This window comes from Mya arenaria, chromosome 15, assembly GCF_026914265.1.
Source record: "Mya arenaria isolate MELC-2E11 chromosome 15, ASM2691426v1".
In the NCBI taxonomy this organism is placed as follows: Eukaryota; Metazoa; Mollusca; class Bivalvia; order Myida; family Myidae; genus Mya; species Mya arenaria.
Genome location: NC_069136.1, coordinates 11,120,225 through 11,135,922, shown reverse-complemented (window position 1 = coordinate 11,135,922; position 15,698 = coordinate 11,120,225). Strand labels below are relative to the sequence as shown.

Genomic DNA, 15,698 nt, shown 5'->3' with positions numbered 1-15,698 from the left:
TTTCGTTAGTAGTAAATATGGAAAATAACGCCAATACTATTTAAATTAACAACGATAACGACTTATTGATTAAGGTCACAGTAGGTCCAAGTTCATTTTGATCTCTTCTGTATTCATTTTCAACGATTATCCGAACCGCCATTGGATACCATCTTTGTGCCAGGTCTGTTCTGCCTTAAGCAGACTGATTTGATATCCGTGACAATATCTGATAACATTCTGCTGGACTGGTTAATCAAAGTTGGACCAGAACAATCACGGTATATGGTGAACAGTGGGGATAACTTATGAACATGAACATGGTTTCCTTTGTAGATTTATGAATATATTTTTCCACAAAATCAAATATATACTACAAATATGCTTGGTTTCATAATTTCATCATAAATTCGTCATGCAATGACTTTAGTGGGTGTTTGCCATATATTTATGTAATTGATCTAAGATTCGATATAAGATAATGGTTACAGCCATAACATTCAGCCATAACGTTCAGTATCTAAATTTAAAATTCATTTTAAAACATACACACAAAACAACTATCCCTCTGTGGGTCAGTAATTTCATTGAAAAATATAGTCTTCACTTTTTCTCTGCCACGTAGTTGACGTTCGCATGTTCATGGAGTGAAGTTTGGCTCTTTCGACTTACTGAAAGAGGAGAGAAGACCAATTTATGGTGTATGATTGTTTTATGAATATTAATGATTGTGCCTCCGAATAGGCTTTTCCCTTAAATTGGGAACAAATGGGCTTGTACGATTTTTTAAATGATTCATATAGTAGTTGTATACAAATAAAACAGGATAATTCGATTAAAGTGTGAATTTTCTTCAAAGTACTTCTTATATTAAGTTTCAGAAAAAGATGTTTTCATAATCATCATATTGTTGTAATTGTTATGTGTATTATTTTATTATCAAGTATATATGTTCATAAATGTGTACAAATGATGATATACTTTATACACTACTTAAACAGTTTGTTACATCGTATGCCCAATAAACCGTTCACAGCAACAATATATATTATTGACAAAAATAATTCACTACAGAAGTGTACTCTTATTTAACTGATGCAATTATAAGTTGAATCATAAAAGCAATGAGAAAAACTGCTGCCAGCTGCAATTAACACTCTTTAACCAGATTCATACCAAGAGAAGCCCTTTTTAGTAAAGTTTTACAAAATGAATATGGATACATTGTTTATTATAAAATACAACAAGTAAACTACAAATTGTAACAAACGGATAACCTTCGTAAGTAGATTTTGGGGGTCTTTTTCTCAGCACGACAGACAGTATGAGTCCAACAACAACAATTCCAGCAAAAACCCCGACGCTAACGCCGACAATAAGCCCTGTGTGACTAGCCTCATCGTTTGATCGTACTGTTGATACGTCCTGTGACACAGTCGTTGCTGGAAATGTAATGATTACGTCTTCAGTTTCCGTGTAATTAGTTTCCCCCTCGAAGCTTATACGAAACCCTTTGGCCACAACGATAGACACTATGTTGGAAACTTTCCCCTGATTTCCAGCCTCATCAACTGCTACAATTCCTAGATAAGCCGTGTCCGTGTAGGTTTGCTCGGCGTCAACGGAGATAACAATAGTCTCCATCATACCCGACTGTTTCGGCGTAAGGCTTACGTTACCGATGTCAAGCGTATAAGCGGAGGAAAAATTGTTGAAAATTGTGTCAATGTCATCAGCATATCGAATTTTATAAAAGGATGCTGAAAATAGAAAAAAAACTGTGGGTAATGTTTGAAATGTTCACAAAATTTGATAAAGGATCGCCAAACAGTTGAAAGAAAAACATATGTGTTATTGATATAAAAACAACACACAACATATATCTATCCAATTGAAGAACATCATACCCTGGCCAATGTTCATATCGTTCCCCGTTGCCGTCCATGAAACTGTAAAGTTTCTACTTTCACCATTTGAAGTCATTTGTGTTTCAATGTTCACAATGTTAACATCCGTAATTTGCCCTGGAGCAACAATATCCGATATACTTCTTTGAAACCTGTCGACAAAGATCGGTTCTGGAAGGGAAAATCGCTGGAAACCGTCGGAAATAATTTCCTGTTTTGCTTCACCTTAATCAAATAGTCGATAAAAGATGTAAACAATATAACACTCACCAATATAATGCTTCATATACACTTATAGTCGCCTTATTGTGATAAAAAAATTATTATTTAAATAAACACACAACACTTACGTTACAAATGATTATTAATTATAATATAGCGGCAAATAACGCTATAAAAATAAATTACTTTCGTCTAAAGCCAATGCGCCGTTAATTGAATTTATGACTGTGGTTTCGTTCACCTGTCCCTTGACCGTGACTCGAATATTCAGTCGTCCATTTGTTAAACATTTCGGTAACAAATACACGGAATAGACGCCATCTCCTTCCAACGAGTCGGGATCTGTATAACAATCAATTTAACCTTTACGTAATATAAACATTAGGTAGAGGACGTTTTCTTCGGTTATTTGATTTTTGCAATATTACAATGTACCTGGAAACAGTGACGACCATGAGTAAGTTATTTTCCTCGGTCAATTAAACACTGTTGATTTAGGGACTCTTATGGTTAATATTGTGAGGATTCCTGGTGACTAAATATTTATTGATATCATTTGAAAGGGTTAAAGGAGTCGGAAAAAAGGAAAAACAGTATAATTATGTAAAAATTAAACCAAAAAAATGTGTAGAAGTTCGCAAAACCTACCATTTGACGTCCGATTTCAGTTTAAATAAGAAACAAAATTACAAAATGATATATACAGTCGAACTCCGTTGGCTGTAACTCCCAGGGACCTACGGAAATACCTCGAGCCTTGGGAAATTCGAGCCAAGCGGGAATGTTAAGCTTCATTTTAAAGAAATCGGTCCTTATCAACTAGTTCGAACCAACGAGGTTCGACTGTATGTTATTTACTTTTGTTAATAAATAGGCAAGCTTATTTGTACATCGGGTACCCTGATTTACAATAACCAGATTTTTTTACTTATATGTCTCTCAACAATGGGGTGACAATGGTCAAGTATATACCTTGAACAATGAAGCAATTACTTTTAGTATTGATATAAGGCAGATAACTCTTGTTCAAACCAACCTTGACCATTATCCTTTGGCGATAACGTGCATAAAATGGAACTAGCTTCAACGTGTGCCTCTATAATGGCGCCTACAACTGGAGCTTTTCCTTTCGTTACATCCACATACAATACAGGTAGATCCGGTGATTCAAAGGAAAAGTCGACTTTTGTTGTCGACAATCGTGATGTCACTAGTATAGGATGCGGCTCCGAAGGGAAGGATTTAACAATATAATCCCACGTATGGTGAATGGAAGATATCACAGTGACATTGTATTCCCCAGGCTTAAATTTTTTTTTTGTTATATATATATGAGTATGAAAATCGTATGCAAGTGCCACCAATTACTTCATATAACAATGACGTTAAAACAACGAAAATGTTCTTTATCATAACTACACGTGATGCAAACGGTGTATAAAACAAAACAAGAACTCAAAACAATCTAACAGAATACTTTATCGGCACAAATATACCTCTAAATGTCCCATTGCCCCAGTTAAAGATTTGCCGACGGCCGAATAGTCGTAAAACGATCCTATTCCTGTAATGGTCATGTTCAATGTTGCACTCATTGACGTTAAAACTGAAACGGATGTACTTTTTCCCAAGCCAGTTTCCATTTGGAAAGCGAAATGAACTCTGTCAGTTGAAATTCGAACACTATCCGACACAAGCTAAATAGCATCAAAACAGATTTTTATGTTTGATATACAGAACAATAAAATATTTCAATACGTATGTTGATATATATTCATTGATGGCATACGCATGTCTTAACACGCAAAAGTAATATTATATTATAACCCAAATGTTGCTTCGTAGAAATAATGACAAAATTGTTGTACCGTTACAGCTTGGTTTTCCGCCCCAGTAACCCCACCTGAGACGGCTTCTGAAAAGACGGCAGCGAAACTGATACTGCCTTGATCCAAGTAATTAAAGTGTTTTCCACCTGTATCCGATGCAAGGCTTATCATCCTTTGATCTGCCGCTTGGGAAATGGACACTGCATGTATTACTACCCCACTTGAAATCGCTTTTTGCGTTGCGGTTAATAATTCGTTTTCATTTCCATCTTCACCATCGGACATCAATATGATTTCACAGCCCTTCGCCGATCCAAATGTGGTTTCAATCATCTACATTGGTCCATAAACTTTGAATTTATTAACTTAACAGTCGATTATGGTAAAAAAGTGCATGTATATTATTTTATATGAATTTGTGCTTGAATAAAATTTATAACAGAAAATATAAGTTTTGTTCGTAATGTTATTACAACTGATAAGAACAAAGAAACAATGAAACATATTTGACAATGGATATTCTGTATAATAAATTGTGAATATGATCAGCATAACAGTCCTATTCCATATGTGTTAACGAAGTGCCTGAATGTAATTAAATATGAAGGTATTCCTGAGTGATTTTGAAACAGAGCATAATTGTTTTGATCGTAGTAGTATTATAACTAATTGACACTATATAGAAGTGTGTATTAATTACAAAAGGGCAAAATCAACAATATTACAAAATTAATATTCAAGTCATATTACAGTCTCAATCTCAACTTATTTTACCACATAAAAGCATAGTATCAGTTGTACTCAATTACATTGTTTTGCAGAATATTTTTTCTTCGGAATGAATATTGACCAATGTTTTTAACCATCATATTATACTATTAGAGAATGTGCTTTAAAAATGTGCAAGTACAAGTTTTAATAACTGTTGGTGTTAGAAAGTAAATTGAGTTGAGATCAGGACTTGGATTTGTTGTAAGTGTTTTTGTGATATTGGGGCCTGATTGCACTTTTGATCACCTAGAGTTTGCATTTATTAGAACGTTTAAGCACAGATACAAATCAGGGTCTAACCATCAGCAATTTCGGAATGTATTCTAGGATGAAAGGTTCCCTACCTCAATAGCTACATTAATACCGCACCCGATGCATGTACCGCCACCAGCAATGGACGGGAGGTTCTGAATCAAGTCTACACGTACAGAATCATCCGTTATTTGAACTATCTTGTGTGCCTGTACTGCTTCGCTGCTAAATCTAACTAAACCGAGCCAACTTCCATTCCTCAATACTTCTTGCACAATGTACACGCCCGTATCATGTAGGCCCTCGATCCTCGACTATTGGAAAATAGATACATAGAGTGTTATTCTTAGTATAAATGCATAATTTCATCGACTTAGTATTATTTCAAATTTAAATCACCGTTCATGCGTTGCAAGTATTATATCAAAACATACCTTCACACACGCCCGTCGAAAATTAAAATAAACAAGAGTCAAGGGTTATTTACGTGCCACCAGTATTAGATGTATTATGTTGCATGTCAATGTCTTAAATCTTATGAAGTTATGGTCAAGTTTTACATTACTTTTTCAAGCTTGAAATGGGCATAAATTCACATTAAATACAGTCACTCTGTCACTTCTACACATTAGTAGTATTTATATGTTTTATATTGAACGGTTTTTGAGATATGGCCAAGATTCAACATTTTACTTAAAGAGAGTATTGTCATTTGAGAATAAAACAACCGTTCTATTGAAATATAGACCAGCTAATAACAAACACCAGATTCACTCTATTCAATTTAAGATCATAAACAAATAAAATCACAACATGATGGCTTTACAACACAATAATATCATAGCCCGAGTAAACTAAATTGTATCGAGAATGGCTTTTATCAGACGTTCTGTTTACAAACAACACAACATCGATTTAAACGGACGTTCGTGTTTCTCACGTGGGCTTTCTTGGCAAAAACGACAAATCCGTAAATGCATTTGGGGCCTTTATGAAAGTTATACCACACAGCTTAGTCTAAGGTTCAAAACTTTATCTTTTATATCCAGCCAGAAACAAATCGTACCGGTTAGTCATCTTACACATTGTTTCTGATATAAAGGCATTTTAATTGACATTTATAACATGTAAAGTATCATTGGAATATATATCTTTAGATACCATACTTTTGATACAGCCTAAACGTAATCCGTTTTCACAAAGTCGACGCTGACACCGCCGACACCAATACTTCAGAAACTAAAAGACTAGCAACAAAATTATGATGTCACATACGATAAAAACACTAAAAATACATACCCCGCTCATGCTCCCAGATACGTCTAGGACAAACACTCTTATTGCTTCTGTTTCTTGGACTAAATTGAATTCCGGCGATGTATCAGTGTCTTCTGGTAGAATAGGGCTTGCTCCTTAAACGTAAATTTATTTTCACACTGTCAGGTCAAAATAAGAATAAGTGTTCCTCTTTTAGTTATGAGCTAAGTTTTATTGAGAATGATATCGTTTTGCAATCTATTCATAACATTTTTGGAAAGTGTTTTAATAACATGAACATATTTTTTCTCTTAAAGTTTAATAAGCTTGAGCTGTAATGACCCTCTCATTAGGAGTAAAATTTGAGCGCCAAACCGTTTGCAAAATCTTCGTGTTCTCGCATAACCTCCCAAGCACTTTTTCTTCCACACATCTTATTCTGCATATTCGGAGCCCTTCGGTTATGCCGTTTCCATTCTGGGGTGGCCGGTACGTCTTTGTCGCAAAACATGGCTATCTGTGCAATTAATATATATTTGGCCTACTTTATCTCCATATGACCAAAGAATGACCATATACGTTGATCGGTATATTGTTTATGAGCGCAAGAAATGCGTCATCATTGATTGTTCTATATTTTCGTTTACCTTTTTTCATTAATTATCATATCAGAACGGTAATCAAAACGCGGACTTTAATATTGAATCGCACCGTTCAAGTATTAACGTACATGTACATATATTGAACTACAGTTGCAATATAAACGCATCCTACTTATTTTTACCAGGAGAAATGCCATTTGACATGAAAAAAAATAACAAAGGCAAACTGTTAATACTTAATAAAATGATGATCAACACGTGTAAAACGATCACAACCAAACGTCTTTGATTCTGTGAAAAGTGTTATTAGAAGGGTTTTTTCTAAAAAGAACACATCCTCTTTGTAAAAGTTTTTTTTATGCTTGAAAATATCATGTATCGTAGGTTCTAATTTCCATCAGAAGTTATGACAACACGAATAATTTAAGAAGTACTTTTGAAATGTTTAACAATATGGTATATATTGAACGTGCACCCTTGGTTATGTAATATTTTTTATGGTCTGTCTAATGGGTTAGCTCTTCCGCACACCCCAAGGAATTTAAAGATGAATCTATAAGCCGAAAGGAGGGATCTATTCTAATGAATTTATAAGCCTATTCGGAGGATTTACCCTCATGAATTTATACGCCTTTTTAGAGGATTGACTTTCATGAATTAATACGCCTAAAGGATGGTTTACCCTAATGAATGGATTTACCCTCATGAATTTATAAGCCTAATGGGAGATTTACATCATGAATTTATAAGCCTAATGGGCGATTTACATCATGAATTTATAAGCCTATATGGGGTGTTTACCTTCATTATTGAATGAGGTATAATGAAAAATTTAGATAATAATTAAATAATTGATTGTGTAACAAATATGAATAACATCAAAAACGTAACAAAACCGAGAGAGGAGAGGAAAGAGGAGTCAGCCCATTACGAAGGCCTGGACCAAGCTCTATACGCATCAGCTTGGTTCGGTTGCAATCACCCGAAAGGAGGCTTCGAGTCTTGACTTATGAAACACAAATAGGGCAATAACATCAGAAAGCTTCGGTCTGCATAAATAATTTAAGAACAAACTGTAATTTCTTGAATCGCCCAGGGGTGTAAAAACTGTATTTAAAGTTTGGTTGACAATATGATGAAGACTGTACCTATCTGACACCCAAACTCACGATAGAAAGTATGAATTTTTCGGTTTCAATACCTCGGGTATTGGGTGCAGTAACTACGACTTGTAACTATCAGTTATCGTTATATTGTTGGTCAAAATCAAATGACTCAACAATAGCTTTAAATGCAAAAGCAAATGTATGAAAAGAATGATTATATTTAAAAAAAAAACAACAACATAAAAACAATCAACATACTGATGGGACGAACTGATAACTCATTATAGATGTGTTGGTGCTTTGTGAAATGCTCGGACAAAACCAGCATTTCGAATGCATTTTCTTTGCAGTGTTGTTGACGTCACAGTATTTCACGTTCAAGGAATCGTCACAACGATGGTCAATGCCAACTCTTCCTTCGACGTTTTCTGTGCATCTATGAAGAAACATGTAATGTACGAATTTAAAGATCGTTATACACTCGTTCATGCATGCCGATTTATATGATTCGTAATTAGGGCGTGTACCAATTGCAAATATTTAAAACACCAAATGCCTATCATTTCCACTTGTTACGGTGACAAAGCGGAATATGGCAACTCGACAACTATAGTATTTTAATCTGGCATCAGCGATAAAACAAAAACGAAAAACGCCATATTCTGTCATTCGGCTTTGCCATCCGCGACGAAACTAAGATATTGCAAAACTTAAAATACCACAGGATTGTATTTTATCACAACAAAAACAGAAAATGGACACAGCGTCAAATGGTGTATTTTCGTCCAGGCGACCGGGAGAAATGTGATTATCAGTCTGGCAGTAACGACATATCATTTAGACATAACTCAAAACCATTTTTCCCGTTCTCTTCCATTCATAATTTCAGTAAAATGGATGTGTATACATAAAGATACAGCTGAATATTTGTATGTCAATACTATAATCAAGGGTGTCATGCATGCTTAGAGCATTTATAACTACATGTATTACAATCAATGTGACCCACAATCTCAAATTATTACAGTATGGTTAAGATGGCAGAGCTCTGTTATTGCAAATTATATGCAGAACATGTATCTCTTGATTTATATATTCTAAAAACATTTGCGTCTTTTTGGACAACAAATATTGTACTAAAATAACGTATTAGGTTAGCACAATAAACGAGTCTTAAAACAAGATTGTCTGTCATACCTTATTGGCTTCCACTTTCCGGCGTGCTGGTAAAACTGTTGTTTTGGCAGCCAGTATTCATCATATAATCCCCATCTGAGGTGGCCCCATTCATGAACGATCACAGATTCTAAAATAAAAAAAAAAAACAACTATTAACATAATGTCTTTTATTTATCCGTATTTTGAATCTTGTTTCGCCGAAACCGTAATGCCTGTGCTGTTTGCGGTAAACTTAAAATGTTCGTTGACCTACGCATTTTGTATATACAAATTCTTTCGAATGAACGACTCTACACTTACGTTACCTATATGTTTGTGTATGCAGCTTAGGCAATTTTATTATTATTTTCAATGATAGAACACTTTCAATATGTCAAGGGTTAAATGTGATTACTACTTTTTTATTAAAATGAAGTTGAACAGGGAAAAACGAAACTAATTTAATATCTTCGAAAATGGTCCATTTTCAATTGTAAAATAATAGTAACTTCATTGACATGAAATTATGAGTAAGCTTGCGTTGGTTGGCCGAAAATGATATGTAGGCAAATTCTAGGGGATTGCTTTTTGTCGAGTGATTCGAATTGGTAATAATGTTTACAAGAACATCAATACCATCACATTGTTTCCTAAATGTATATGTCGTACAATGTGCAACTAAAGTAATTGGATACAAAGTGGAATACGCGGCGTACATGGCCGAAACAAGTGCGCCACAGAGAATGAATCACACAACATAATGGATACAAGCTTTGTTTATGGATACTAATATTTAACATTACTTTACAATGTATTGAAAGGTGAATTACAAAAGGAACGACGTGTTCGTATTTCGCTCAGACAAAATAAAAGTCATGACTATACCATAATCTCCCCATCTGGTAGATCCTGTTTCCAGCAGGAACGACGGCGTCAAATACATATACTGTCCCTCTTGGCCGCATCCTTGTTTTTTAACATGTGGTGTTTGTATTTTCCCTTCTTCTATCGTGACGTAGCCTGTGAGAGATAACGATTGGACTGTTATATTGTGTTCTCGTGTTTCGGTCCATGTTTTCGGCACAATGATGTTTATTTTTCTATAATATACTCGATTCTCTGTTGCTTTAAATAGATGTTGAGATGCGCCGGTGAAAACTTCCTGAAAAGGCAATATCGAGGTACTAAAGTAACAATGTGCTATGCATTCTTGTAGAAAAAATAACTGATTAAATTTGGTTCCCGTCATTATCGCAAGACAATTGAACCCTTTATAAGAAAATAAATCGAAAAGATAATGCACGTGCCGTTACTTTTTTAAATTGTTAACTCACTTGTCATTTTTTAATTAAGGTCTAAACAGGTAACATTCTTTTCCAGCATGTCATAACCTACCGATGAATCTTTACGTACACAATTTTAACTGTAGTGAAATGCTGTGTAATTAATACGAGGGAAACATTCACTAGTTTTTGTTGCATTTTATTCTCGTTAAAAAGTTGGAATTTAAATCCCGTGTAAAGAAAGTCTACCTTAATTCGTTCAACTAATTTCCAATTCTCGTCCACGGAATCTTGTATAACGATATGTACATCCTCGTAGCCATTATCTCTTAAGACAGTAGCTGATGTAAAACTGCAAACGGTTAGAAGGATTACAAGAATCATTTTCGTGTAACATCGACTCTTTTGTGATCAAACATTTTAGATTATGCTTTATATACTGGTATAAAACAAACAAATTTGATGAGCTTTCTATGATCAGGACAAGTGATGCTTTAAAGGATACTTAGACATAATATATTTTGTCAACATCTCTTAGAGAAAAAGAAGACTTCTTATCCATACTTAAATAATACTAATTGTCCCATCCAAATTAGGTTTGAGTACCATAAATGTCAGACTCAGTTAACCACTGCATTTAACAGGGACGTCCGTGTTCGTGACACGAATTTTAGAAATTATGACTGAGGAAACCATTTTTATTGCAGCGTTGATATCATAAGTAAATTTATTAGGACACTTTGAATTTCGTTCTCTTGTTTGGTTCTTTTATGTCATTTCGGAATGCCGATTTTGGAGTAAATGAAGGTCTGCCCAAAACTATATAGCTTCTATTGGCCTGATCCCGTTAAATCCTTGGTATAATTTAACATTTTGTTATCGACATTTGTGTAATTTACCCCAACTAGTTGTTAAGGTATAAGTCACTGAAGTATAATGTATGCGGACTGGCTACAGAAGGGAACTGTTCAATCCTATCAAACTAAATGCTTCATTGATAAATTGAATTATCTATCATAAAATAAAGAAACAAAATCTAACAAATTTGTCAATTTTATTTGTTTTTGCGGCAATTGTGGTATAAATGTCATTGAATTTAATTATATTCTATTAAGACTTCACACAAGTATAGTGTCACATACGAATCAAAGCATTTGCACAAAATTTAATATAAATTCTCGATTTGGTAAAATTTGGTGGCGTTCTTGAATAAAAAAACGACGGTGGCACGAGGCCATTACAAGAGCGTCATAGGCTACCAAAATACTATACACTGCCATGATGGTTGGGCTAAATTACACCCATTTGGCTGCCGTAACGTTTAATTTTATTCCCGCGACTATTCCTCCTCAAACAATTCTAGAAAAATCAGGACGGAGTTAAATAAAACAAAGCCAACACATCTATACTGCTTTCAAAGCACTCGGCATTGCAATAATAGTAGAATGGACACACCATGAAGTATATCCAATGATTCGAAATAAAAATATAAATTCATTGTTTTTAAAAAAAACTGATTTTTTTTTTCTTGCGAGTTTTTTTTCTCTCTTAAATATATTTAAAGATTTGATAGCGTGCGTGTCTTATCAATAATACAATTATAACTAAAGGGACAAGCATAGTAGTCAAATATAAGAGTATACACCCTGTTGAGAGGTAAAAGGCTAGTGCTCAAAAGAAACTGAACAAGAGAAACAATCCATACAAACACCATGAACTGTTCTGGTTGTTGCCATTTCGTCATTCATTTAATTTTCCGATATATTGCGAAAACATTGCCTTTTTTATTCTGACATCTGACTACCAAAAATGCTACCAAAAATGCTTCTGACTTCTAAAAATGAAAGCTGATGTTAAAATTGCAACGAATTACCAGATTCATTTGTTTTGTAACATCGGTAATTCATGGGGCCAAATATTCTATATGGCTTTATATACTTGAAAATAAAAGAAAAACAAATGCGATGATAATCAATTGTAAACTGTTATGGATATTTATGCCCTACTATATTTTCTCAATAGGGTCAAAGTATTGTTTAAACCTCCTAACCAACACCTAAACCATAAAAGTGTCCCATCAAATTAGGTTGAGATCGCTTGACAGAATAATAAACCAAAAAAAAGATAAACATGGAAGTTCCGTGTCATATTTGATTTATGATGTATATCTCCCTCAGTATGTTGGGCGAAATCATAATCAATGTTTGGTTGATGTCAATCTTCTATCATAAATTATAGTGATTGCAACAAAATCTTACTATTTTTTTCAATTTTATTTGTGGTATGTCATTGAATTTAATCGGTTTCTATTTAGAAATCACAAAAGTATAATTTCGCATACGAATCAAAGCATTAAAACAAACTTTAAAGTAAATTATCGATTCAGAAAAATATGGCGGCAATCTTTAGTAACCAACACAGACGGTGGCTCGAGGCAATTATAAGAGCGTCTAGGCTATAAAATACCATTCACCGCGATGATGGTTGGACTAAAATACCCCATTTGGTTACCGGACTAATGTAGCTGCAACGTTTAATTTAATACCAATAAATTGTCCTCCTTAAGGACACATTGGATAGAGTTAAATAAAACAAAGTCAACACGTCTATACTGCTTTCAAAGCCCTCTACATTGCAATACTAATAAAGCTGCCATTCCATTTTCTTGCGAGTTGTTTCTTTTTCTTCATTAAATATCGTTTAAGCCTTGAACAGTGTGCCCTTTTAAACAATAATACAATGATAACTAAAGAGACAAATATATAAGTATAAACCCTGTTGAGAGGTACATGAATGGTGTTCAAAAGACATCGAACAAGAGAAACAATTCATACAAACACCACAAACAGTATCGTTTGGTACCATATTGTCATTCAGTTTAATTACCCGATAAATTTTGCAAATAATGCCTTCTTATTCGAAAAACATCTGACAATCAAGTAAAAATAAAAGCTAATGTTAAAAATGCAACGATTTACCAGATTCATTTGTTTTGTAACATCGATAATTTATGGGGCCAAATATACTATATTGCTTTATAAACTTGACATGTAAAAGAAAAACACATGCGATAATTTCAAGATTATGTCTTGTAAATTGATGCTTGTTATGGATATTAATGGCATACTATATTTTTTCAATAGCGTCTAAGTATTGCATAAAACGTCTTATCCAGACCTAAATCATAAAATGTCCCATCAAATTAGGTTGTGCGAAATCATAATCAATGTTGGGTTGATGTCAATCTTCGATTGTTGATGGGCCAAGCGTCATTAATTCAAAAGATTAAAATACCTTTTGAAAAACAAATTACCATTATCATGACCGTTGACCAATTGACTTTAAAATCGATAGGTCTTCTTTTTGTTATAACTAATGTTTCAACTAAGGACTGTATGATACACACAACAGAAAAGCCATGGTGCAGGCTTGAATTTACGATAAAATACTGTTAGGACAAAGATTGGAAGATGTATTTAGGCCAAACTGTTTGGCAGAACTTTAAACACTATCTAGAGATATTAAATAACACCAATATATTATAAAATAAATATTGAATTGATAAAAATACTAACAAAACTATATGTAGAAGGTTAGCTTTGTTTAACCATAACGCCTTTATACCTAGGAATTCAGTCTGCTATGTTTGATTTAAGGAATGAATTGTGGGATAGATGTCATAATCGGGGTATGGACGCAGTTTGGGTGGTTACTTTAACCAGTCCAACTGCGTTCATATTCCCGATAATGACAAATCACAAAATTCATTACTTATATCTACACAAATAGTTCATCATTTCATTAAAAAAATGTTAAAAAACACTTCATTTCATTTAAGACAACCTAACAGTTATTCTTTCTTACCCATTCTGTTAATAGAACGACCCGACCGTAACCGGAAACAATGGCATCAAATGACGTCACTATAACGCGGGAATAATCAATCACTTCAAATCACTTTTAAGCGTTAAATTAAATCACTTATGAAAACATTACACTTAACATATCATAAATTTACACTTTCTAACATGTTGATATAAGTTTTTCGGGGCCTGCTGACACAATACAAACAATAACAAGATACACAACTTTCAATTTACATATATATTGTTATGCGATGATTGAAAACATGTTATTCATTTCCATTTCTTGTATACTCATGGGCTTATAGCTTTTATGCAAAGGAACTAACTTATTATATAACTATAATGAAACTTTATGTACATATTGAACAAAAGAGATTTTAGAATAAAGGTTATTGTGACCATGAACTTTGACCTGAAAGGTGAGCGGAAGCCATTTTTAATTGATATAAACATGGCCTGAACCTTTGACATCATGACCCAAAAATCAATAGGTGTCAATATATGATCATGCAAATACTCGTACTAAGTTTGAGGACATCTTGGATAAACTGAGAGAAAATATTTTTTCCAGTATATGTCACAACGACCTAACCTATTGTCCTTAATATCAACATTGGTAACCTACACACCGCAAGCAATGTCCATACAAAGTTTGAAGACACTATTTAAAATCAATCACAGGAAATTGCTCTCAAATGTGACACTGAAGACACGGACGATGCACAAAGTGATCGTTATGTGTTTATTAGCTTTTCACGTGACACAACAACTCGTGGTAATATGTAGCGAGTTTTATCTCATGTTGCATGACATCTCCTGTCAAGGACATGACCTTATTTAAAAAAAAATCCATATTTTCAAAATACATGACCGTTACATTTTTCACTCTACTCATACCAGCCTTCATGTCAATTGGGTGTAATACTAAACACAAGGTCAATTGGGTGTAATACTAAACACAAGCCTTCATGGCCGTCTTGTTTTAATATGCTAGATCTAGAGTGTTATAAGCAGTTGTGATAAAATTGAGGTACGCGATGTACAAATACGCTTGTCATTCTATTGTGTGATTAAGGCAACCTATTTTGCAGTCGTTCAAGGCTTGTTTGTAATTTTATTTTCAGAAATGTTTTGATGTATTCTTACTTTTAATACGAAATCCTTTCATATAATACGGAAATAACAAAGGGTCACAAGGCATCTAAAAATTACATATTATGTAGTGGATTTGTAAAACTAAAACGGCTTTTTATATTGTACACAACTTGTTCATGTTACTTTGTTTATGTCCTTTCGAAAATCATTATCATAAAGGTTTGCAAAATGGTCGATCAGTCTGTCGTAAGGTCGGTCAGTAGAGTATGTCTTGCCCACAAAATAACTCGAGAACGGTGAAACATATGAAACTCCGCCAGTAGGACGCCTTAAACCAGTTAGAACTAGTCGTTACAGAGTCTGAAGGTCAA

General features: G+C 33.9%; 1 protein-coding gene across 1 annotated transcript; it reads right to left on the bottom strand.

The window, feature by feature from the left end:
• Window positions 1-409: 409 nt before the first annotated feature.
• On the bottom strand, window positions 410-10,750 carry LOC128219102 (calcium-activated chloride channel regulator 4-like). Its single transcript, XM_052926924.1, has 14 exons — window positions 10,616-10,750; window positions 9,969-10,245; window positions 9,123-9,231; window positions 8,184-8,361; window positions 6,593-6,734; window positions 6,260-6,372; window positions 5,053-5,274; window positions 4,012-4,270; window positions 3,605-3,672; window positions 3,145-3,412; window positions 2,295-2,450; window positions 1,887-2,111; window positions 1,257-1,739; window positions 410-650 (listed from the first exon to the last, which is right to left on the bottom strand). Exons 1-14 carry the CDS (start codon window positions 10,748-10,750, stop codon window positions 583-585), a joined length of 2,703 nt encoding a protein of 900 aa, XP_052782884.1. The 3' UTR covers window positions 410-582.
• Window positions 10,751-15,698: the final 4,948 nt, after the last annotated feature.

What these genes read in the sequence shown, in the direction of transcription:
- LOC128219102 (XM_052926924.1), bottom strand. Translation starts at nt 10,750, where the DNA reads ATGATTCTTGTAATCCTTCTAACCGTTTGCAGTTTTACATCAGCTACT. An exon ending in TACCAGATGGGGAGATTATG is followed by an intron (nt 9,232 to 9,968) that starts GTATAGTCATGA and finishes TTTTTATTTTAG; the next exon opens with AATCTGTGATCGTTCATGAA. An exon ending in CGCATTGGCTTTAGACGAAA is followed by an intron (nt 2,112 to 2,294) that starts GTAATTTATTTT and finishes TATTTGATTAAG; the next exon opens with GTGAAGCAAAACAGGAAATT.